The sequence below is a fragment of the Triticum dicoccoides genome, chromosome 2B, assembly GCF_002162155.2.
Source record: "Triticum dicoccoides isolate Atlit2015 ecotype Zavitan chromosome 2B, WEW_v2.0, whole genome shotgun sequence".
Lineage (NCBI taxonomy): Eukaryota > Viridiplantae > Streptophyta > Magnoliopsida > Poales > Poaceae > Triticum > Triticum dicoccoides.
In genome coordinates, this window is record NC_041383.1 from 715,796,204 (window position 1) to 715,818,203 (window position 22,000).

Genomic DNA, 22,000 nt, shown 5'->3' on the forward strand with positions numbered 1-22,000 from the left:
GCGCCATTTTCCGGTTCAAGAGGTAATACTTCATCAAGCTCTACTTTCCTCCCACTTACTTCTTTCGAGAGAAACTCTTTCTCCAGAAAGGACCCATTCTTGGCAACAAAGATCTTGCCTTCGGATCTGAGGTAGAAGATATACCCAACAGTTTCTTTAGGGTATCCTATGAAGACGCATTTTTCCGATTTGGGTTCGAGCTTTTCAGGTTGAAGTTTCCTGACATAAGCATCGCATCCCCAAACTTTTAGAAATGACAGCTTAGGTTTCTTCCCAAACCATAATTCACACGGTGTCGTCTCAACGGATTTCGACGGGGCCCTATTTAAAGTGAATGCGACAGTCTCTAAAGCATAGCCCCAAAAAGATAGTGGTAAATCGGCAAGAGACATCATAGATCGCACCATATCTAATAGAGTGCGATTACGACGTTCGGACACACCATTACGCTGAGGTGTTCCAGGCGGCGTGAGTTGTGAAACTATTCCACATTTTCTTAAGTGTGTACCAAACTCGTGACTCAAGTATTCTCCTCCACGATCTGATCGTAGAAACTTGATTTTCCTGTCACGTTGATTCTCAACTTCACTCTGAAATTCCTTGAACTTTTCAAAGGTCTCAGACTTGTGTTTCATTAAGTAGACATACCCATATCTACTCAAGTCATCAGTGAGGGTGAGAACATAACGATAGCCACCGCGAGCCTCAACACTCATTGGACCGCACACATCAGTATGTATGATTTCCAATAAGTTGGTTGCTCTCTCCATTGTTCCTGAGAATGGAGTCTTGGTCATTTTACCCATGAGGCATGGTTCGCACGTGTCAAATGATTCGTAATCAAGAGACTCTAAAAGTCCATCAGCATGGAGCTTCTTCATGCGTTTGACACCTATGTGACCGAGGCGGCAGTGCCACAAGTATGTGGGACTATCACTATAAATCTTACATCTTTTGGTACTTACACTATGAATATGTGTAGCATTACGCTCGAGATTCATAAAGAATAAACCATTCACCATCGGAGCATGACCATAAAACATATCTCTCATATAAATAGAACAACCATTATTCTCGGATTTAAATGAGTAGCCATCTCGAATTAAACGAGATCCTGATACAATGTTCATGCTCAAACTTGGCACAAAATAAGAATTATTGAGGTTCAAAACTAATCCTGTAGGTAAATGTAGAGGTAGCATGCCGACGGCGATCACATCGACCTTGGAACCATTCCCGACGCGCATCGTCACCTCGTCCTTCGCCAGTCTCCGTTTATTCCGCAGCTCCTGTTGTGTGTTACAAATATGAGCAACGGCACCGGTATCAAATACCCAGGAGTTACTACGATTACTGGTAAGGTACACATCAATTACATGTATATCAAATATACCTTTGGTTTTGCCGGCCTTCTTGTCCGCTAAGTATTTGGGGCAGTTCCGCTTCTAGTGACCACTTTCCTTGCAGTAAAAACACTCAGTCTCGGGCTTGGGTCCATTCTTTGGCTTCTTCCCGGCAGCTTGCTTGCTGGGCGCGGCAACTACCTTGCCGTCCTTCTTGAAGTTCTTTTTACCCTTGCCCTTCTTGAACTTAGTGGTTTTATTGACCATCAACACTTGATGTTCCTTTCTGACTTCTACTTCTGCTGATTTCAGCATAGCAAATACTTCAGGAATGGTCTTTTCCATCCCCTGCATATTGAAGTTCATCACAAAGCTCTTGTAGCTCGGTGGAAGCGACTGGAGGATTCTGTCAATGACCGCATCATCCGGGAGATTAACTCCCAGCTGAGTCAAGCGGTTATGTAACCCAGACATAGTGAGTATGTGCTCACTGACAGAACTATTTTCCTCCATCTTACAGCTGAAGAATTTGTCAGAGACTTCATATCTCTCGACCCGGGCATGAGCTTGGAAAACCATTTTCAGCTCTTCGAACATCTCATATGCTCCATGTCTCTCAAAATGCTTTTGGAGCCCCGGCTCTAAGCTGTAAAGCATGCCGCACTGAACGAGGGAGTAGTCATCAGAACGTGCCTGCCAAGCGTTCATAACGTCTTGTTCTGCAGGGAGAACAGGTGCATCACCTAGCGGTGCTTGTAGGACATAATCTTTCTTGGCAGCTATGAGGATGATCCTCAGGTTCCGGACCCAGTCCGTATAGTTGCTGCCATCGTCTTTCAGCTTGGTTTTCTCTAGGAACGCGTTGAAGTTGAGGACTACGTTGGCCATTTGATCTACAAGACATATTGTAAAATTTTAGACTAAGTTCATGATAATTAAGTTCATCTAATCAAATTATAATGAACTCCCACTCAGATTTGACATCCCTTTGGTCATCTAAGTGTTACACGATCCGAGTCGACTAGGCCGTGTCCGATCATCACGTGAGACGGACTAGTCATCGTCGGTGAACATTCTCATGTAGATCGTATCTTCCATACGACTCGTGTTCGACCTTTCGGTCTCCGTGTTCCGAGGCCATGTCTGTACATGCTAGGCTCGTCAAGTTAACCCTAAGTGTTTTCGCTGTGTAAAACTGTCTTACACCCGTTGTATGTGAACGTAAGAATCTATCACACCCGATCATCACGTGGTGCTTCGAAACGACGAACTGTAGCAACGGTGCACAGTTAGGGGAGAACACTTCTTGAAATTTTGTAAGGGATCATCTTATTTACTACCGTCGTTCTAAGTAAACAAGATGCATAAAACATAATAAACATCACATGCAATTATATAAAGTAGTGACATGATATGTCCAATATCATATAGCTCCTTTGATCTTCATCTTCGGGGCTCCATGATCATCTTGTCACCGGCATGACACCATGATCTCCATCATCATGATCTCCATCATCGTGTCTTCATGAAGTTGTCACGCCAACGACTACTTCTACTTCTATGACTAACGCGTTTAGTAATAAAGTAAAGTAGTTTACATGGCGTTCTTTAATGACACGCAGGTCATACAAAAAATAAAGACAACTCCTATGGCTCCTGCCGGTTGTCATACTCATCGACATGCAAGTCGTGATTCCTATTACAATAGCATGAACATCTCATACATGACATATAGATCATTCATCATTCATCACAACTTTGGCCATATCATATCACAAAGCACTTGCTGCAAAAACAAGTTAGACGTCCTCTAATTATTGTTTGCAAGTTTTACGTGGCTGAAGTAGGGTTCTAGCAAGAACGTTTTCTTACCTACGTGAAACCACAACGTGATTTGTCAACTTCTATTTACCCTTCATAAGGACCCTTTTCATCGAATCCGCTTCAACTAAAGTAGGAGAGACAGACACCCGCCAGCCACCTTATGCAACTTGTGCATGTTAGTCGGTGGAACCGGTCTCACGTAAGCGTACGTGTAAGGTTGGTCCGGGCCGCTTCATCCCACAATACCGCTGAAGCAAGATAAGACTAGTAGCGGCAAGAAAGTTGACAAATCTACGCCCACAACCAATTGTGTTCTACTCGTGCAAGAAGAACTACGCATAGACCTAGCTCATGATGCCACTGTTGGGTAACGTTGCAGAAAATAAAAAATTTCCTACTCGTTTCACCAAGATCATCTAGGAGTTCATCTAGCAACGAGTGAATAGATGCATCTACATACCTTGTAGATCGTGAGCGGAAGCGTTCAAAGAACGGGGATGATGTAGTCGAACACGACGTGATTCGAATCACCGGAGATCCTAGCACCGAACGGACGGCACCTCCGCGTTCAACACACGTACGGAACAGCCACGTCTCCTCCTTCTTGATCCAGCAAGGGAGGGAGGAGAGGTTGAGGGAGATGGCACCAGCAGCAGCACGACGGCGTGGTGTTGATGGAGCTGCAGTACTCCGGCAGAGCTTCGCTAAGCACTATGGAGTTGGAGGAGGTGTTGGGGAGGGAGAAGGAGGCAACCAAAGGCCAAGGACTCAAGGTATGAAGTCCCTCCTCTCCCCCCACTATATATAGGGGTGCCAAGGGGGGGTGGCCGGCCCTAGGAGATCCAATCTCCTAGGGGGTGCGGCGGCCAAGGGGGGTTTCCCTCCCCCCCAAGGCACCTAGGAGGTGCCTTACCCTCCTAGGACTCTTTCCCCCTTAAACCCTAGGCGCATGGGCCTATGTGGGGCTGGTGCCCTTGGCCCAAGCAGGCCAAGGCGCACCCCCTACAGCCCATGTGGCCCCCGGGGATGGGTGGCCCCACCCGGTGGGCCCCCGGGACCCCTACGGTGGTCCCGGTACAATATCGATAACCCCGAAACTTGTCCCGATGCCCGAAACAGGACTTCCCATATATAAATCTTTACCTCCGGACCATTCCGGAACTCCTCGTGACGTCCGGGATCTCATCCGGGACTCCGAACAACATTCCGGTTACTGCATATACATATCCCTACAACCCTAGCGTAACTGAACCTTAAGTGTGTAGACCCTACGGGTTCGGGAGACATGTAGACATGACCGAGATCGCTCTCCGGTCAATAACCAACAGCGGGATCTGGATACCCATGTTGGCTCCCACATGCTCCACGATGATCTCATCGGATGAACCACGATGTCGAGGATTTAATCAACCCCGTATGCAATTCCCTTTGTCAATCGATATGTTACTTGCCCGAGATTCGATCGTCGGTATCCCAATACCTCGTTCAATCTTGTTACCGGCAAGTCACTTTACTCGTAACGTAATGCATGATCCCGTGACCAAACACTTGGTCACTTTGAGCTCATTATGATGATGCATTACTGAGTGGGGCCAGTGATATCTCTCCGTCATACGGAGTGACAAATCCCAGTCTCGATCCATATAAAACAATAGATACTTTCGGAGATACCTGTAGTGCACCTTTATAGTCACCCAGTTACGTTGTGACGTTTGATACACCCAAAGCACTCCTACGGTATCCAGGAGTTATACGATCTCATGGTCGAAGGAAGAGATACTTTGACATTGCAAAAACTCTAGCAAACGAACTATACGATCTTGTGCTATGTTTAGGATTGGGTCTTGTCCATCACATCATTATCCTAATGAAGTGATCCCGTTATCAATGACATCCAATGTCCATAGCCAGGAAACCATGACTATCTATTGATCAACGAGCTAGTCAACTAGAGGCTTACTAGGGACATGTTGGTGTCTGTTATTCACACATGTATTACGATTTCCGGATAACACAATTATAGCATGAATAAAGACAATTATCATGAACAAAGAAATATAATAATAATGCTTTTATTATTGCCTCTAGGGCATATTTCCAACAGATTCAGGGTCGTAGTTGCTGTCGATGATGTTCTGGATGTTAACCTGTCGAGTGAACCCAGGGGCTTCACGGCAAACGAGGGCCATTCGAGCGGAGGCCTCATCTGAGTGTTCCTGCCCATCCAAGTGAACCACAGCTACTCAGCTAGGTTGCGATCTGGACGGTGTGGAGCTGGTTCGGCAGGCCGACTCGGAGTGTTGGGCTCGGAGGCGTTGGCGAGGTTCGGCGTGGAAGTGCCCATGAGCGAACGAGCGCTGCTTCCTCCGCTGGAGGCGGGCGGCTGCTAGCGGCCATGGACACCATGCAGCGGAGGCAGCCAGGCGCGACGGCGCCGGAGCTGGGCGCGGGAGGGCAGACGATGAGGTCGACTTGGTACAAAGTCCAGACAGTCATGGAGCAATAAATCCTTGGTAATTACGCATTGAAGGAGTTGCCCATGTCCAGGACGTGTACGCGGAATCTGCATGCAAGAGAGCACTAATTAAGCGAGAGTTAGAGCCATTCATAAATGTAATGAACGTTTCCCATGGCCATTTATCTCCTGCATGCAGGACATAAATGGGATGGAATTAAGATTAAAAGGAGAGTAGAGGGGCGCAGAGCTCCCTGGTCGGCCACGGCAGCGGCGGCGGCGGCTTTGACACGGATCCAGCGCAAGGTGAGGCGGCCCGCGACAAGTCCGAGTGCGGACCACGTTCTTCTGCGAGGCTACGCGCAAGCGGAGCTTGAGGCGGCGGTTGGTCGATCCGGTGGCTCCCATCTTGTTGTGGCCAAGGACGTGTACAGCCTCGACCACGACGCCGCGTCAGGTTCGTGCATCGACCGCGGAGGTCTCCGCGCCGCGGTTGACGAGGGACGCCGCTGCAGCGTGCCATGTCGGGCCGTCACAGGGAGGCCGCTGCAGCACGAGGCCTACGCGCACATCGCAACGACCATGGCCGAGCGCCCGCGTCGCCAGATGGACTGCCGAGCGCTTGCGATCGCTGCACCCGGATGACGGGTGAGTTGAGGTCGACTAAGAAGAGGAAGCAGGAGGCGCAGTCTAGTAAGCTGGCGGCCGTGTGTGAGGGCGATGGCCACGACCCTTGGCGCAGCACGTCAATGCCCTTTTCTCTTCCTCGTCCCTTGTCTGATCTATCCATCAGAAGTTTTTGTTGTTGATCCCGATGGGCGCCTGCTAGTACAGGGAGGAAAACAACGGATTTGTTTAGAGCTATGATGATTGTTAGATCATAAGAGGATAGCATAGAAAGAAATCTCTTGATCGATCCGTCTGCGAACGGTCATGTACGCCTGCAACATCAAGTGAAGATGTATCTTATCCTCTCCTTTTGAGATGCTTTAGTTACCTGCTGCAAAGATGAACAATTCGATCAGGATGAACAGGAAATTAAACATAGACGAATGAAAAAGAAACCATCTGCATCATGGCTCGATAGACGCCATGCCCCATGGTGGGTGCCAACTGTCGTGGTTCTAAGTCTGACAGTAGAATAGGGGTAGGATAACGGAGCATGATCTATCGAGATGCATATGGGTGACACGGTGGTTTTAATGAGTTCGGGCCTCTCACAGTGGAGATAACAACCCTACGTCTCGTGCTCCGGAGAGGCTTTGTTTTATCTGAGTATATATCCGGAGATTACAATGTGTGTGTGTGAGAGAGGAACGGATCCCCGTCTGAGCTAAGTCCTGAGACTAATGGTGAAAAGAGAGAGAGAGGTGGAAGAAAAGAACCCCCAAGTCTATTGGTGGGGGTGGCTTATACAGAGTGCGCCACCCCCTCACCTCCTATGTTACAAAGTGGAGTATCAATGCCATAATACATGGCCACTACAAAACCGTCATGCTGACTATTGGTCTTCGCATATCCGAGTGAGTTACACTGCCGAGTGGAATGAGCTCGTCGAGTGGAGTGCTGTGCTCCGAGTGGTTGTTGCCGTCCGAGTGACTTTGAAGTTGCGGTACGTCTGGACGGCGATCTAGCCCAGGGGCCCAGTACAAAGTGTATGGTGTTCATGGGTAGGGTCTTTAGGTCAGGCATGTTACCCTACCCCTAATACATGTCCTCGTCAACTGCCATGTAAGTCATATTGGTGCAAAATGCATGAAGAAGCTCCATGTTGATGGATCTTTGGACTCACTCGTTTTTGAAAAGTTTGAGACATGCGAACCATGTCTATTGGTGTATACGCATGAAGAAACTCCATGCAGATGGATCGTTTGGACTCACTTGAGTTTGAATCACTTGAGATATGCAAATCATACCACATGGGCAAAATGACTGAAAAGTCTCGGTTTCAGTAAGATGGAACAAGATAGCAACTTGTTGGAAGTAACACATTTTGATGTGTGTAGTCCAATGAGTGCTGAGCCATGCAGTGAATATCGTTATGTTCTTACTTCACGGATGATTTGAGTAGATACTGAGTATATTTACTTCATGAAACACAAGTCTGAATTATTGAATGGTTCAAGTACTTTCAGAGTGAAGTTAAAGATCATCGTGACAAGAGGATAAAATGTCTATGATATGATCATAGAGATGAGTATCTGAGTTACGAGCTTTGGCACGCAATTAAGACATTGTGGAAATTGTTTCACAATTAATACCGCCTGGAGCACCATAGTGTGATGGTGTGTCCGAACATCATAGTTGCACCTTTTTGGATATGGTGCGTACCATGATGTCTCTTATCGAATTACCACTATCATTCATGGGTTAGGCATTAGAGACAATCGCACTCACTTTATAGGGCACCACGTAATTCCGTTGAGACGACACCGTTTGAACTATGGTTTAGAGAAACCTAAGTTGTCGTTTCTTAAAAGTTTGGGGCTGCGACGCTTATGTGGAAAAGTTTCAGGTTGATGAGCTCGAACCCAAAGCGGATAAAAATGCATCTTCATAGGACACCCAAAAACAGTTGGGTATACCTCCTATCTCAGATCCGGAAGCAAAAGTAATTGTTTCTAGAAACGGGTCCTTTCTTGAGGAAAAGTTTCTCTCGAAAGAATTGAGTGGGAGGATGGTGGAGACTTGATGAGGTTATTGAACCATCACTTCAACAAGTGTCTAGCGGGGCACAGGAAGTTGTTCCTGTGGCGCCTACACCAATTGAAGTAGAAGCTTATGATAGTGATCATGAAGTTTTGGATCAAGTCACTACCATACCTCGTAGGGTGACAAGGATGCGTACTACTTCAGAGTGGTACAGTAATCCTGTCTTGAAGGTCATGTTGCTAGACAACAATGAACCTATGAGCTATGGAGAAGCGATGGTGGGCCCGAATTCCGACAAATGGTTAGAAGCCATGAAATCCGAGATAGGATCCATGTATCAGAACAAAGCATGGACTTTGGTGGACTTGCCCGATGATCGGCAAGCCATTGAGATAAATGGATCTTTAAGAAGAAGACGGACGTGGACGGTAATGTCACCGTCTATGAAGCTCGACTTGTGGCGAAGAGTTTTTCACAAGTCCAAGGAGTTGACTACGATGAGATTTTCTCATCCGTAGCGATGCTTAAGTCCGTCGGAATCATGTTAGCATTACCTGCATTTATGAAATCTGGCAGATGGATGTCAAAATGAGTTTCCTTACCAGTTTTCGTAAGGAAAGGTTGTATGTGATACAATCAGAAAGGTTTTGTCGATCCTAAGGATGCTAAAAGGTATGCTAGCTCCAGCGATCCTTCCATGGACTGGTGTAAGCATCTCGGAGTTGGAATGTGCGCTTTGATGAGATGATCAAAGATTTTGGGTTTATACAAAGTTCATGAGAAACTTGTATTTCCAAAGAAGTGAGTGGGAGCAATATAGAATTTCTGATGAGTATATGTTGTTGACATATTGTTGATCAGAAATTATGTAGAATTTCTGGAAAGCATATAGGGTTATTTGAAAGGTGTTTTTCAATAGAAAACCTGGATTAAGCTACTTGAACATTGAGCATCAAGATCTATGAGGATAGATCAAAAAACGCTTAATGGTACTTTCAAATGAGCATATACCTTGACATGATCTTGAAGGTGTTCAAGATGGATCAGTCAAAGAAGGAGTTCTTGCCTGAGTTGTAAGGTATGAAGTTATGAGTTAAAGCTCGACCACGGAAGAAGAGAGAGAAAGGACGAATGTCGTCCCCTATGCTTCAGACGTAGGCTCTATAGTATGCTATGCTGTGTACCGCACCGGAAGTGTGCCTTGTCATGAGTCAGTCAAGGGGTACAAAGAATGATCCTGGAATGGATCATTGGACGGCGGTCAAAATTGTCCTTGGAGTAACTAAGGACATGTTTCTCGATTATGGAGGTGATAAAGAGTTCGGCGTATAGGGTTACGTCGATGCAAGCTTTAACACCTATCTGAGTGACTCTGAGTAGCAAACTGGATACGTATAGTGGAGCAACCATTTGGAGTAGCTCCAAGTGGAGCGTGGAAGCAGCATTTACAATATGACCTAGAGATTTGCGAAGTACATATGGATCTGAATGTTACAGATCCGTTGACTAAAACCTCTCTCACAAGCAAAACATGATCAAACCCCAGAACTCATTGAGTCTTAATCACATGATGATGTGAACTAGTTTAGTGACACTAGTAAACTCTTTGGATGTTGGTCACATGGTGATGTGACCTGTGAGTGTTAATCACATGGTGATGTGAACTAGATTATTGACTCTAGTGCAAGTGGGAGACTGTTGGAAATATGCCCTAGAGGCAATAATAAATTAGTATTATTATATTTCTTTGTTCATGATAATCGTTTATTATCCATGCTATAATTGTATTGATAGGAAACTCAGATACATGTGTGGGTACATAGACAACACCATGTCCCTAGTAAGCCTCTAGTTGACTAGCTCGTTGATCAATAGATGGTTACGGTTTGCTGACCATGGACATTGGATGTCGTTGATAACGGGATCACATCATTAGGAGAATGATGTGATGGGCAAGACCCAATCCTAAGCCTAGCACAGAGATTGTGTAGTTCGTATGCTAAAGCTTTTCTAATGTCAAGTATATTTTCCTTAGACCATGAGATTGTGCAACTCATGGATACCATAGGAATGCTTTGGGTGTACCAAACGTCACAACGTAACTGGGTGGCTATAAAGGTGCACTACAGGTATCTCCAAAAGTGTCTGTTGGGTTGGCACGAATCGAGACAGGGATTTGTCACTCCGTGTGACGGAGAGGTATCTCTGGGCCACTTGGTAGAACATCATCATAATGTGCACAATGTGATCAAAGAGTTGATCGCGGGATGATGTGTTACGGAACGAGTAAAGAGACTTGCCGGTAACGAGATTGAACAAGGTATCGGTATACCGACGATCGAATCTCGGGCAAGTACAATACCGCTAGACAAAGGGAATTGTATACGGGATTGATTGAGTCCTTGACATCGTGGTTCATCCGATGAGATCATCGTGGAACATGTGGGAGCCAACATGGGTATCCAGATCCCGCTGTTGGTTATTGGCCGGAGAATGTCTCGGTCATGTCTGCATGGTTCCCGAACCCGTAGGGTCTACACACTTAAGGTTCGATGATGCTCGGGTTATAAAGGAAATTTGTATGTGGTTACCGAATGTTGTTCGGAGTCCCGGATGGGATCCCGGACATCACAAGGAGTTCCGGAATGGTCCGGAGGTAAAGATTTATATATGGAAAGTTGTTGTTCAGGTTCCGGGAAAAGTTCGGGTTTTTTCGGTATTGTACCGGGAAGCTTCCAGAAGGTTCCGGAGGATTCCGGAGGGGTCCAGAGGTCCGAAAATTGTTCCACCACGTCCAATACTGCAGAATGGGCTGTAAGGGGGCGCCCTAGCCTTAATGGGCTAGGGGCACCAGCCCCCACAAGGCCCATGCACATGGGAGAGGGGAAACCCTAAGGGGGAGGGCCTCCACTTGACTTGGGAGGCACTCCTCCCCCCTTGGCCGCCGCCCCCTCCTCAGATTGGTCTGAGGGGGCCGGGCCCCCTCTCCCTTGCCCCTATATATATGTGGGGTGTGGGAGGGCAGCCGCACCCAAGTTCTTGCGCAGCCCTCCCCCTCTCCCAAGTACTCCTCCTCTCCCGCGGTGCTTGGCGAAGCCCTGCAGGATTGCCACGCTCCTCCATCACCACCACGCTGTTGTGCTGCTACTGGATGGAGTCTTCCTCAACCTCTCCCTCTCTCCTTGCTGGATCAAGGCATGGGAGACATCAACGGGCTGTACGTGTGTTGAACGCGGAGGTGCCATCCGTTCGGCACTAGGATCTCCGGTGATTTGGATCACGACGAGTACGACTCCTTCAACCCTGTTCTCTTGAACGCTTCTGCTTAGCGATCTACAAGGGTATGTAGATGCACTCTCCTTCCCCTCGTTGCTGGTTTCTCCATAGATAGATCTTGGTGACACGTAGGAAAATTTTGAATTTCTGCTACGTTCCCCAACAGTTCTGACAGTAAAACCATGTTTGGTTCCAGTCTTTGGGATGACTATGGTGTGATGCATCTGGGAAATCAACCTCCTTCCTCTTCTGGATTGATACCCCACCAAGTTCTATGTAAGGGCCATTTGAAAACTCGGTTCGGCGGTTTAAGTGGAAGAAGTCCCGGAACAGCTCGACAGATGGTTCTTCTTGAAGGTAAACCTCACAAAATACTTGAAAGTTGCATATGTTTGACACGGAATTTGGTCCAATGTCTTGTGGATGGAGTTGAAAGCTGGCAAGGACATTCCAGAAATTTTCTGAACCAGGAGGGCTGAAGCCCCGGTCTAAGTACTGCATAAAAACGATGACTTCTCCATCCTGAGGCTCAGGAGGGAACTCAAGGCCAGGAACTCGCCAGTGAAGGACATTCTTTGAAGCTAAAGCGCCTATCACTACATATCCATTGATCTGCGTTTCCGTAATCCGAGACGGAACCTAGTTGCAAGCAGCGAATTGTTTGGTCATCTTGAAACAGTAAAACTGTAAAGGTAAAATGAAGTCTGGTTTACGACGGACGATTCAAGAGTATTAATTGGTGTCAAACCGAAAAATCTGATCAAGGCATATGTGTGAAGTAAACCGGAAACTGCTATTCAGATCAAAATGGCGGTTTAAAGCGGGGCTAATGATAGGTGGCGGATTACCGACTGCTAAAAGTTTAAACCGCCCTTTGGCGCAGGAGACAGAGATGAAAATTTGCTAAGTGTTGACAGAAACAGGTTCCACACAATGATGAGATTTATTTGGATCTACCACGCTTTAGTAAAGAAAAATTACTGCGACTTATAATGGTGTTAAGCATAACAGAGAAGGTCGTGCGCTCTACAAAATAAAGGGAAGATCTACTAGTATTAAAAAATGGATGCGGAGTCACTACCGCACGAGATCTATACTACTATTGGATCAAAGCAACCACGGCAGAAGGAAAAACGAAGAACTGAGAAGGAAAAACGAAGAACTGTACAGACGAACTCGTGAACCCTAGCACAGATCTAGAAATGCGGGAAAGAGAAAAACTTACCACTGCAGATCTACTGCGGAGGGATGCGGTGAACTCTGGTCCATTTCAGGTTGATGCAGCGGCCTTTGTCGATGTAGTTCTCAAGGGTCGAGGGCGGCGGCGGAGCTTCAGAGCTTGGGCGTCGCGAGGAAGAAGAAGGCATGGAAGGGGAAGAAAGAAAAGGACCCTCGAGCTTTATTTATAAGGAGGAAAGGATAAAAGGCAGGCGCGAGAATCGAGGAGCCTGAAGCGGCAGAGAGGGCGCGCGTGTCGCCTCGATTTTCAGGATGCCATTAATGAGGGGAATCTTTTAATCTTTTTATACATAAATGATGTCATGATGGGCCGTTGCTGTGTCCACAGGATGACGTCATGGCGGTTTAACAAGGTTTACAGGAGAAGACAATATGGCGGTTTACGAGAATATAAGAAGATGTTCACAAGATTTCTTTAAAGTATTGAAGATTGACATGAACAGGTTCAAATCAATCTGGGGCCTAATGTTGGGGATATAACTATTGAGTGTAAACCGTCCAGGAGGGCCCGGTTCACCCTCGACTATGCTGAAGCCCATGAAGAACCAGAAGATGGCGCTTTACTAATGAAGCTTAGAGGCCTGGGCCCAAAGGCGGATTAGGGCCCATAGTGGTAAACCGCCATGACTATGTAACTTGTAATGTAAGTTAGGAAAGGAGAGACCGAGCCGGACACTTTGTATGAGTCGGCTTCGGGGCATTGTAGACCGGCCAGGCGTCAACCTATGTATATAAAGGGACGACCCGACGGTGGTTCAGGGACAAGAAAACAACAACTCGAGACTCAGGCAAGCGTATTTGCTCCCGGGTCATCGAAACTCAATCAATCCCATCACAACTAGACGTAGGCTTTTACCTTCATTGAAGGGGCCGAACTAGTATAAAACTCACATGTCCCTTGTCCGGTTTAACCCTTCAAGCTAACCTGTTGCGATGGCTCCACGACTAAGTCCTTTCATGAGGACATCTGACGTGTTAATTCCACGACAACTTCCATGACGATAAATCGTGCGTCACAGAAGTGCTTTTGTCAAGGGTGACCGACACGTGGCATCCACCATAACGGAACACCGTTAAGCTATCGGGTCGGGTTTTGGATCCGATAACCCGTTAACAGCCCCGACCGATGGGGATTTTCCACGTGTGAAATCATCATTGGCTGGAGGAAACACGTGTCGGCTCATCGTTGGGACAGATGTCATCCACTCATTGGACAAAAGGCGCCTATGATACGTCGACACGTGGCACGACCCAATAGTGGCCCATTCCTGTGAAAAGGCCGGCCCGTTTGACTTGGTCAAAAGGTGGCGGGCCGCCCCATGGAAAGCCTGTTAACAGCATGTTCGCATATAGCCCATTTATAGCCTGCTAACCCAAGGCCCGTTACGCCCTATCCGAATTAGGCCTAGTAGCGTCATCTAGGCCATCCAATATGGTTCCAGCCCATTTTCACATCTGGCCCATGTATGGCCCATGACGTCTTTCAGCTCATATGAGGCCCTTTGTAACTCTTGGCCCATTAATGGCCCATGGTGAAACTGGCCCATAATGAATAGTGTATCACTTTAAACCCATTAATGGCCGTGGTGAAACTGGCCCGTAATGAATAGTGTATAACTTTATACCCATTAATGGCTCGTTATTCCGTTGTGCTGTTTCCAGCCCAAGTTATCTTTCGACCTTTTGAGGGCCCATTTATTCTTGGGCTCATTTGTAGCATTCGGTTACTTACAGCCCGTTACTGTCATTTTCTGCTTGTGGGCCAAATTCAGCCCGTCGTTATAGTCAGCCCGTTTGTGGACCGTTAATCTGTTGGGCCATTTTCATAGCATCACCAAATACGACCTATTAACGGCCCGTTATGGTCATCCCATAAAACGTACATTTTCCATTAAAGGCCCGTCTATGGCCCATCAAAGGCCCGTACAAGATCCATAAATGAGTCGGCCCTTACAAGGCCCATGGATCCTACGAGACGTAGAAGGCCCATGGATCCTACAAGACATAGAAGGCCCATGGATCCTATGGCCCATTGAAGGCCCATGGATCCGACGGCCCATTGAAGGCCCATGGAACCGACGGCCCGTACATGGCCCATGGAGCGTACGGCCGGTGAAGGGCCATGGTCAGGCGAGTTGGCCCCCGTTTGAGCGATATAGCATATTCAAAGAATTATCCTACTCAATACTATCACCTCTAAAAAACATACATTATACGACAAAGAGACCAAGGCATAGAAAGGTAGAATAATCCTACACTATACAATAAAGAAATTACAGCCGATTATACCCACTGGGCATTATGGTTCGGCACAGGTGATAATAAAACATACATAAACAACAAATTACATACACTGGGCAAATACAGCTCATACATCATGGACGCGCATCAACTTAACTCTATTTGAACTATAATCTCTTCAGAAAATAGGATTGGCCGGATTCAGATAGCACAAATTTCAGTCTGCAAAATCTCCAATTCCTTCATGGTTACCTGAGTGTCTTGTTTCATTTTTTTTGACTCCTGCATCTAATACTTGCATGTCCAGTCTCAACTTGTTGATTATACGTTGACAATCATGTACACCTTGTCTTGCCACTCTAGTTGATGCTCGAGAACATCATCACATTCCAATTCCAATCCATAATCATTTGGTAACGGCCATGCCGCACTGCTCGTAGATCTTTGTGTTGATGTCACTTCATCCTAAAATGTTTGTGTAAGTACACATGACTATGGCAAAAATATAGTTACAATAGTGAAGCGAGCAAGACACTATTTTGTACTACATGGAAAAACAGGACTAACAATAATGTTACACGTCATGAAGCACAAGCAGGTGATATTTTAAAAATTATAAAAAAGATAGTTTGTGCAACCCGCAACAGAAATCTCTCTTAGCTCACCAGAGGAGCATGATGTTGGGGCCCAATCGAAAACACAGACAAGCTACAAATTTAGACAGCATGTTGCGTATAAGTAAGCAAACAGTTGGCCATTCTGTAGCTCAATTAAAGTCTTAGGGAGCATAATGAACAGCAGAGGGTTTCATACAAACATACTACAGCAGGCAAAACTATGCAATCATTAGCGTAGTATAAACTAGATTGTGAGCCTCATGCAATAATAGTTGGTTAATAGACTTCAAAGCTTCAGGCACACTTCGGCAGAGTAATTAAATTCTAAGGCCTTTAATTATGTCAAATAATAGTTATACAAGTACCGAACATCAGGCATGATTATTTGGGCATCTCATTAACTAAGGACAAATAAAACAATTGAAAAGAGCAAATTAACTATGCCTGAAACAAACAAGGAATTGAACTGTTGAGTTGCATACAGTGACTTACCTTAGCAGGTTGAAGAGGCTCAGCGCAGCTCCTACTTCTCTTGCACGACTCCTTCCTAACATCTTGTACTTGGAAATCTTCAATCTTATCTTCATTGCACCCCCTCTGTAAGGTGACACAAACTAGTTACTCGTCCCCTTGGAAGATAAATATGCATACTTTCTAGTCTGTGAACACAAAAGGATGACATTATAACAAAACAACACCACATAGTGAAACATGCCGCATCTCTTGAACTTGCACACAATCAAATGAGCATTTACTATGTCTGCACTATGTAAAAACTAGGCATACCTAAGAACTGGATCTCCAGGTACTCTTGGAGAGCCTACTGTAGTGTACAGCCAAACCTTTATGTCACCTATGAGTTAGACAAGGCCCCACTACAGCATCCCTTAGTGTTTAAATCATTGACAAGCTCTGTTAGTGTGTTAGATCAAGAACAGCAAGTAATCAAAGAAAACAGTACTAGTATGGTTGGCTGATGCAAACAAGCAATTAAACAGATGTGTGGGCAAATCTTACATATCAAGAAAAGAAGCAAAGAAGGAGGCTTAAAGACCATCACTTGACTCACCAGATTTAAGAGGCATTTAAACATCATGTGCAACGTATGAACTAACATAAACATTGCATATTCCAGATTCTACAATGGAATGCACATGTATTAGGTTATGCCATGTATGATGATGCCTAAATGTACAGATAACAGGCATGAGTGATTCATCATTGCATGCACAATTGAATTGCAGGTTAAGGGCCAGTTCGATTCCGCCTTTTCCGGGCATATTGTCAAAATAAGCCATAAAGGATGTAAAGAATTCATTTTTGAGTTATGGGCTCGGGCTTAACTAATTTCACTTTGGAGGGGGGTGTTTCGGGTAGAACCTCACTAAAATTGAAGGGAAGGGGAATAGTGAAATGACTCTGTTGTCTGCCTATATTACACTGAAAATGCAACTGCTGACGCCCGTGTCACACCTGACCCTCAAGTAAAAAGAAACACGCAAGTGTTCATTGCCCTGCCCGCTTGCATCTCCTCTCCCCTTTCCCTCTACCTCGATCCCCTGCCTGCAGCATTAGGGTTCCTCCAGCGAGCCGTCGCCACTGGTCCCATCTGGCCTAGTCCTCGACGATGCTATGTCCAGCTAGGCTACATGGCCGGCGGGTAGGGGCAAATCTCCCTGGCTGCTCCTCCTTCTGGTGCCGCCCCTCATTCTCATGGTCTCCAGCAGGTGCTCCACTGTGGTTCGTCCAACGCACTACTCCAGCGGGCGCTGCACAACTACGGCTGATGCCACACTGCGGCAGAAGGCACCTTATTCCCCCTCCCCTCCTCCAGGCCATGTCCTTGAGGTGCTGTTGAAGGATGAGCTCATCCAACAAGGTGAGGATCTCCTCTGATTTTTTGCCAAATTTTCATTCTGATCCACTATACGATGAATTGCTATGAGCTGCTTCTGCTGCTGCTATATGATGCATTGCTATGAGCTGCTCCTGTTGCTACTATATGATGAATTGCTATGAGCTGCTGCTATATGATGAATTGCTATGAGCTGCTGCTGCTATATGATGAATTGCTATGAGCTGCTGCTGCTGCTATATGATGAGTTGCTATAAGCTACTCCTGCTGCTGCTATATGATGAATTGCTATGAGCTGCTCCTGCTGCTGCTATATGATGAATTGCTATGAGCTGCTCCTGCTGCTGCTATATGATGAATTGCTATGAGCTGCTCCTGCTGCTGCTATATGATGAATTGCTATGAGCTGCTGCTGGTATATGATGAATTACAGACTACTGTTACTGTATGATGAGTTGCTATGAGCTGCTGCTGCTGCTATATGATGCTTTCAGGTGGTGCTGCTATATGATAATAACCAGCCACTTGGACCATCGAATTTCAATAAATAATTGTTCTTCATTTAAATGTGGGTCATGCGTTCTTCGTTTAAATTAGGCAATGGGATCTCTATGGAAAACATTGACCAAAGTAGATTGTGCCAAGTAGATGGTATCTTTGTATTTGCATTTTGAGCAAATAGTGATGGTATGTTTTCCTATCATATTAATTACTGCACTGGGTTCAATTTGTGATGTTTGCAAGTCAAATTAATTTCCAATGGGCAGAAAAATGAAAAAATATAATGCAATCTAGACTTTCCACTGATCATACCAAAGATAAGCTGAAAACGCAATGAAAAGAACTGGTTGGCCTATTACATGGAGCTTATATTCATAGGTGCTTATTTTCTTAGGATAACTCGTAATAACTGTCCCTAAGAAACTTGGCTAATAGAACTGGCATACAAATAACATGTCACGACGATTGCAATGGAGGAGTGACATACCATAGCACACTGTATAGGCTCACTGCTGCCTCTCCTTTTTCTGCGATGTTCTATGAAATTGCCACATACATCTTGTACTTTTTCATTGTGTAACCCTATCTGCAAGTTGACATGGCTAATTTCAGACATCTCTACATGATACTACATTGCATATCCCTTGCGCATATTTAAACCACCAATTAATGATTGTGTGCGTACCATAAACTAGCTATGACTCTGTATGCTGGACTAGCAGGCACTCTAAGGGAGCCTAATGTAGTGCACTGGAATTCCTACATGCCACCTACGATTTTGTGTAATGTACTGCCCCTGTTCCTAAATATATGTCTTTTTAGAGATTCTAGTATGGACCACATACAGATGTATATAGATGCATTTTCGGCTGTAGATTCACTCATTTTGCTCTGTATGTAGCCTATAGTGGAATCTCTAGAAAGACTTATATTTAGGAACGGAGGTACGAGGTAGTATCATGTATGACATCTACATATCTAATTTAGCAGCCAGTAGTAGAAATCATTGTCTGCACAAAGGGATTACTGGTCGAAAATCCTAGCAAAGCACGCTGGCAGGCACAGAACAATAAAAGACAGAGAGAGACGCACTTACAAGATCATAGCAATGCCTCAGTCCAGGACCTTGGTTGGCAAAGCTATTAGATCCAGAAGAAACATCGTCCTTGTAGTTTTTGCCAGCTGCATAACAGATAACAGTGACCGGTTAGTATATTTGAAGTACATCGGGTAGGTGATGCTGGACGGGTTTAAAGGTGACAAGTACCTAGGCCGTGGCGGGTACTTTTCATCTCTCCAGACGGTGGGAATCAGGCTAGAAACGTCAAGGGTGATGACACTGCGCTGGCTATCGGGGTCCGGTAAGGAGATCTAGAACCGTCGAGTAGGGTGTTTGTGGAGCAGCTCCGGTAGGGTGGACTACGATGTGGGCGAAGCGGATCTATGGCCGTGGACGAGGGCGTAGGTGAAGCTGCGTGGTGGTTGGGTTAAGGATGGTGTCGATGACACGCATCTGCGGCCGTGGACGGGGTGTCAGAAGCTGCTCCGGTGGTTGGGTTAAGGATGGTGTCAACGATGCGGATCTGCGGCCGTGGACGAGGCGTCAGAAGCTGCTTCGGTGGTTGGGTTAAGGATGGTGTCGACGATGCGGATCTGCAGCCGTGGACGGGGCGTCAGAAGCTGCTCCGGTAGGTTGGATGAGGGTGCGAGGAAGCGGATCTGAGGCCGTGGACTTGTGAGTTGGCAAAGCGGCCCCGGTAGGGTTGAGAATGGTATAGGCGAAGCTACTCCAGTAGGGTTGATGATGGTGTCGGCGAAGCGGCTCCGGTAGGGTTGAGGAAGGTGTCGGCGAAGCGGCTCCAGTAGGGTTGAGGAAGGTGTCGGTGAACAGGATCAGAGGCCGTCGACGGGGGCGTCGGTGGGGCGGCTCTGGGGGGTGTGGACGAAGCGTCTCCGGTGGGGAGTACAAATGAGCTGCTACAGATGCGCAGTGGTTGACGAGAGTACCAGCGAAGCAGATCCGGCACCGTGGACAAGACCGGCACTGAATGGGCTATGGTACAGTGGTGGATGAGCAGTCTACTTGTTTCTAGGTGAGGTGGGAGGGGTAGATGCGGCCGCAGAAGCAGATCCGACGAGGTGGACGCCGCTGGCAGTGAATGGGCTATGGTACGCCGGTGGATGAGCAGTCTAGGGTTTTGAGAGGGAAGGGGAGAAAGGGCGATGAAGTATGAACGGCGTGATGTAAGATGCTCTGGTGCTGTGGAGTTAGTCGTTTTTGCGGGAGGGGGAGAGGAAATGGGGGTGCCGTGTAGTGGGGGGAACTAGAAGTTACCAAAGCAGCCCCGACCTATCATGTATATGAGGGCGGTATTGTAACTGTTGGTCTCCGTGCACCAAGGACAAAAGGGGGATTTCACATGCTAAAGACTAAGGTGGCGGAAATTTTAGAAGGAGGCGGGAGATTTTGCCGCCCGCGGGATCGTTCGTATCTAGTTTCAACTAATTTTGGACCGTGCTAGCGGGAAGGTCATGCTAGACTGTGTACATGGGGCACGCGTCAGCAGTTAATAACTGGTGTGAAGTCGACCCCAGAAAAAAAGACAATAACTCGGGATGATGCGCCGATAACTTGGACGTTCACACGGGGGCGACCAATCGTACGGGTGTGGTGGCGCGTTCACAAAAAAGGGATCAAACGCTCAGCCTATGTATTTCTCGTGTAAATACATAATTTAGTGCCATTGGTTATTTACTTTAAACATAATGCATTGATGTGTTAGTGTAGAGGCGCACAAAAAGAAATGGATATTGTAGTCAGCTACTTAAAAGTGTCACCTCATATGATTACATAGCCTCCATTTCATAAATTGCGTACCCATTGAATTCATATATGAATATTACATATATTACTTCAAAATAGAAACTTAAACCATCCAAGACTAATGAATTTGAATGCAAGAGTAACAATGGTGCATGTACATGATAGCTACAATGGTTGTTTGAAGAAACATCACTGTAACTTTGGCATGCACAACTGAAAAGGTTTATTTAAATAGAAAAAATGTGATATGTGAGTGTCCAATCTTTATAGCGTTGAATCGATGTTGTACCTTTGACCACGATACGAAGTAGATATCGACTTAAGTTCAAGCGATGCACATCCACGATCGCTAGATAGTGATACGTGAATGAATTGCGCAATCTCTCTCACACGCATACATATCTCATTTCCCTGTGGGCATCGGAATCACACACCCGCACTTCGTGTATTTCTCTCCCTCCGTCAGGGTTGAATTCGTCTTTCTACCCCGTCCTACAAGTCTCTCACACAGAAACACACATGCTCTCTATGTCTAACACGCCCACCCCTTTAATTCCGCCCACCCACAGCCACTAATGTCTCAAAGTATAATAATGTCTCTCCCACATATGCCTAAGGTTAATTCGAGTTCCGGAACCATATGAATACATACAATGGGATTCCAACAGAGCACCTTTTGTTTTGAGATTTCTCTCTCTCTCTCTCTCTCTCTCTCTCTCTCTCACACACACACACACACACACGAGCGCGCGCGCGTGCCCATTGTTTCTTGCTTCATTTTTTCCGGCACTTGCATGCACACACACTGTTTGTTTATCTTCGTGAGGATTTAAGTATGCCTCGCACAAATGCTATCTACCTATCCCTTAATATAGCTAGATATGTGTCACACAAACTCCATCTCCCTACTAGCAAGATGCTCATGCGTTGCACGGAACATCAAGATGCATTTGTATGAGAAGTTTATCTTGTGGGAGAAAAGGATGAACGAGGGAATGCCTTATTTGCAAATGCGGAGAGGGGTGTGGGTATCTTTTTGCAAAATTGCCATAGTTTCCTTCCTATCTGTCGGATATAAATCGGATGGCCTATATTGCAGGATGGCAGGAACACCATCATCACCAACTCTGCTTTTTTATAAGAGTAGAGATATGTGAGTGTCACTGCCCCCCT

General features: G+C 46.2%; 1 protein-coding gene across 1 annotated transcript in view; it reads left to right on the top strand.

The window, feature by feature from the left end:
* Window positions 1-6,263: 6,263 nt before the first annotated feature.
* The window catches only part of LOC119361241, a 29,000-nt gene continuing 13,263 nt past the window's right edge, over window positions 6,264-22,000 (top strand). The window contains exon 1 of the mRNA XM_037626547.1: window positions 6,264-6,333. Coding sequence (XP_037482444.1) covers window positions 6,264-6,333 — 70 coding nt within the window. The remainder of the gene's footprint in view (window positions 6,334-22,000) is intronic.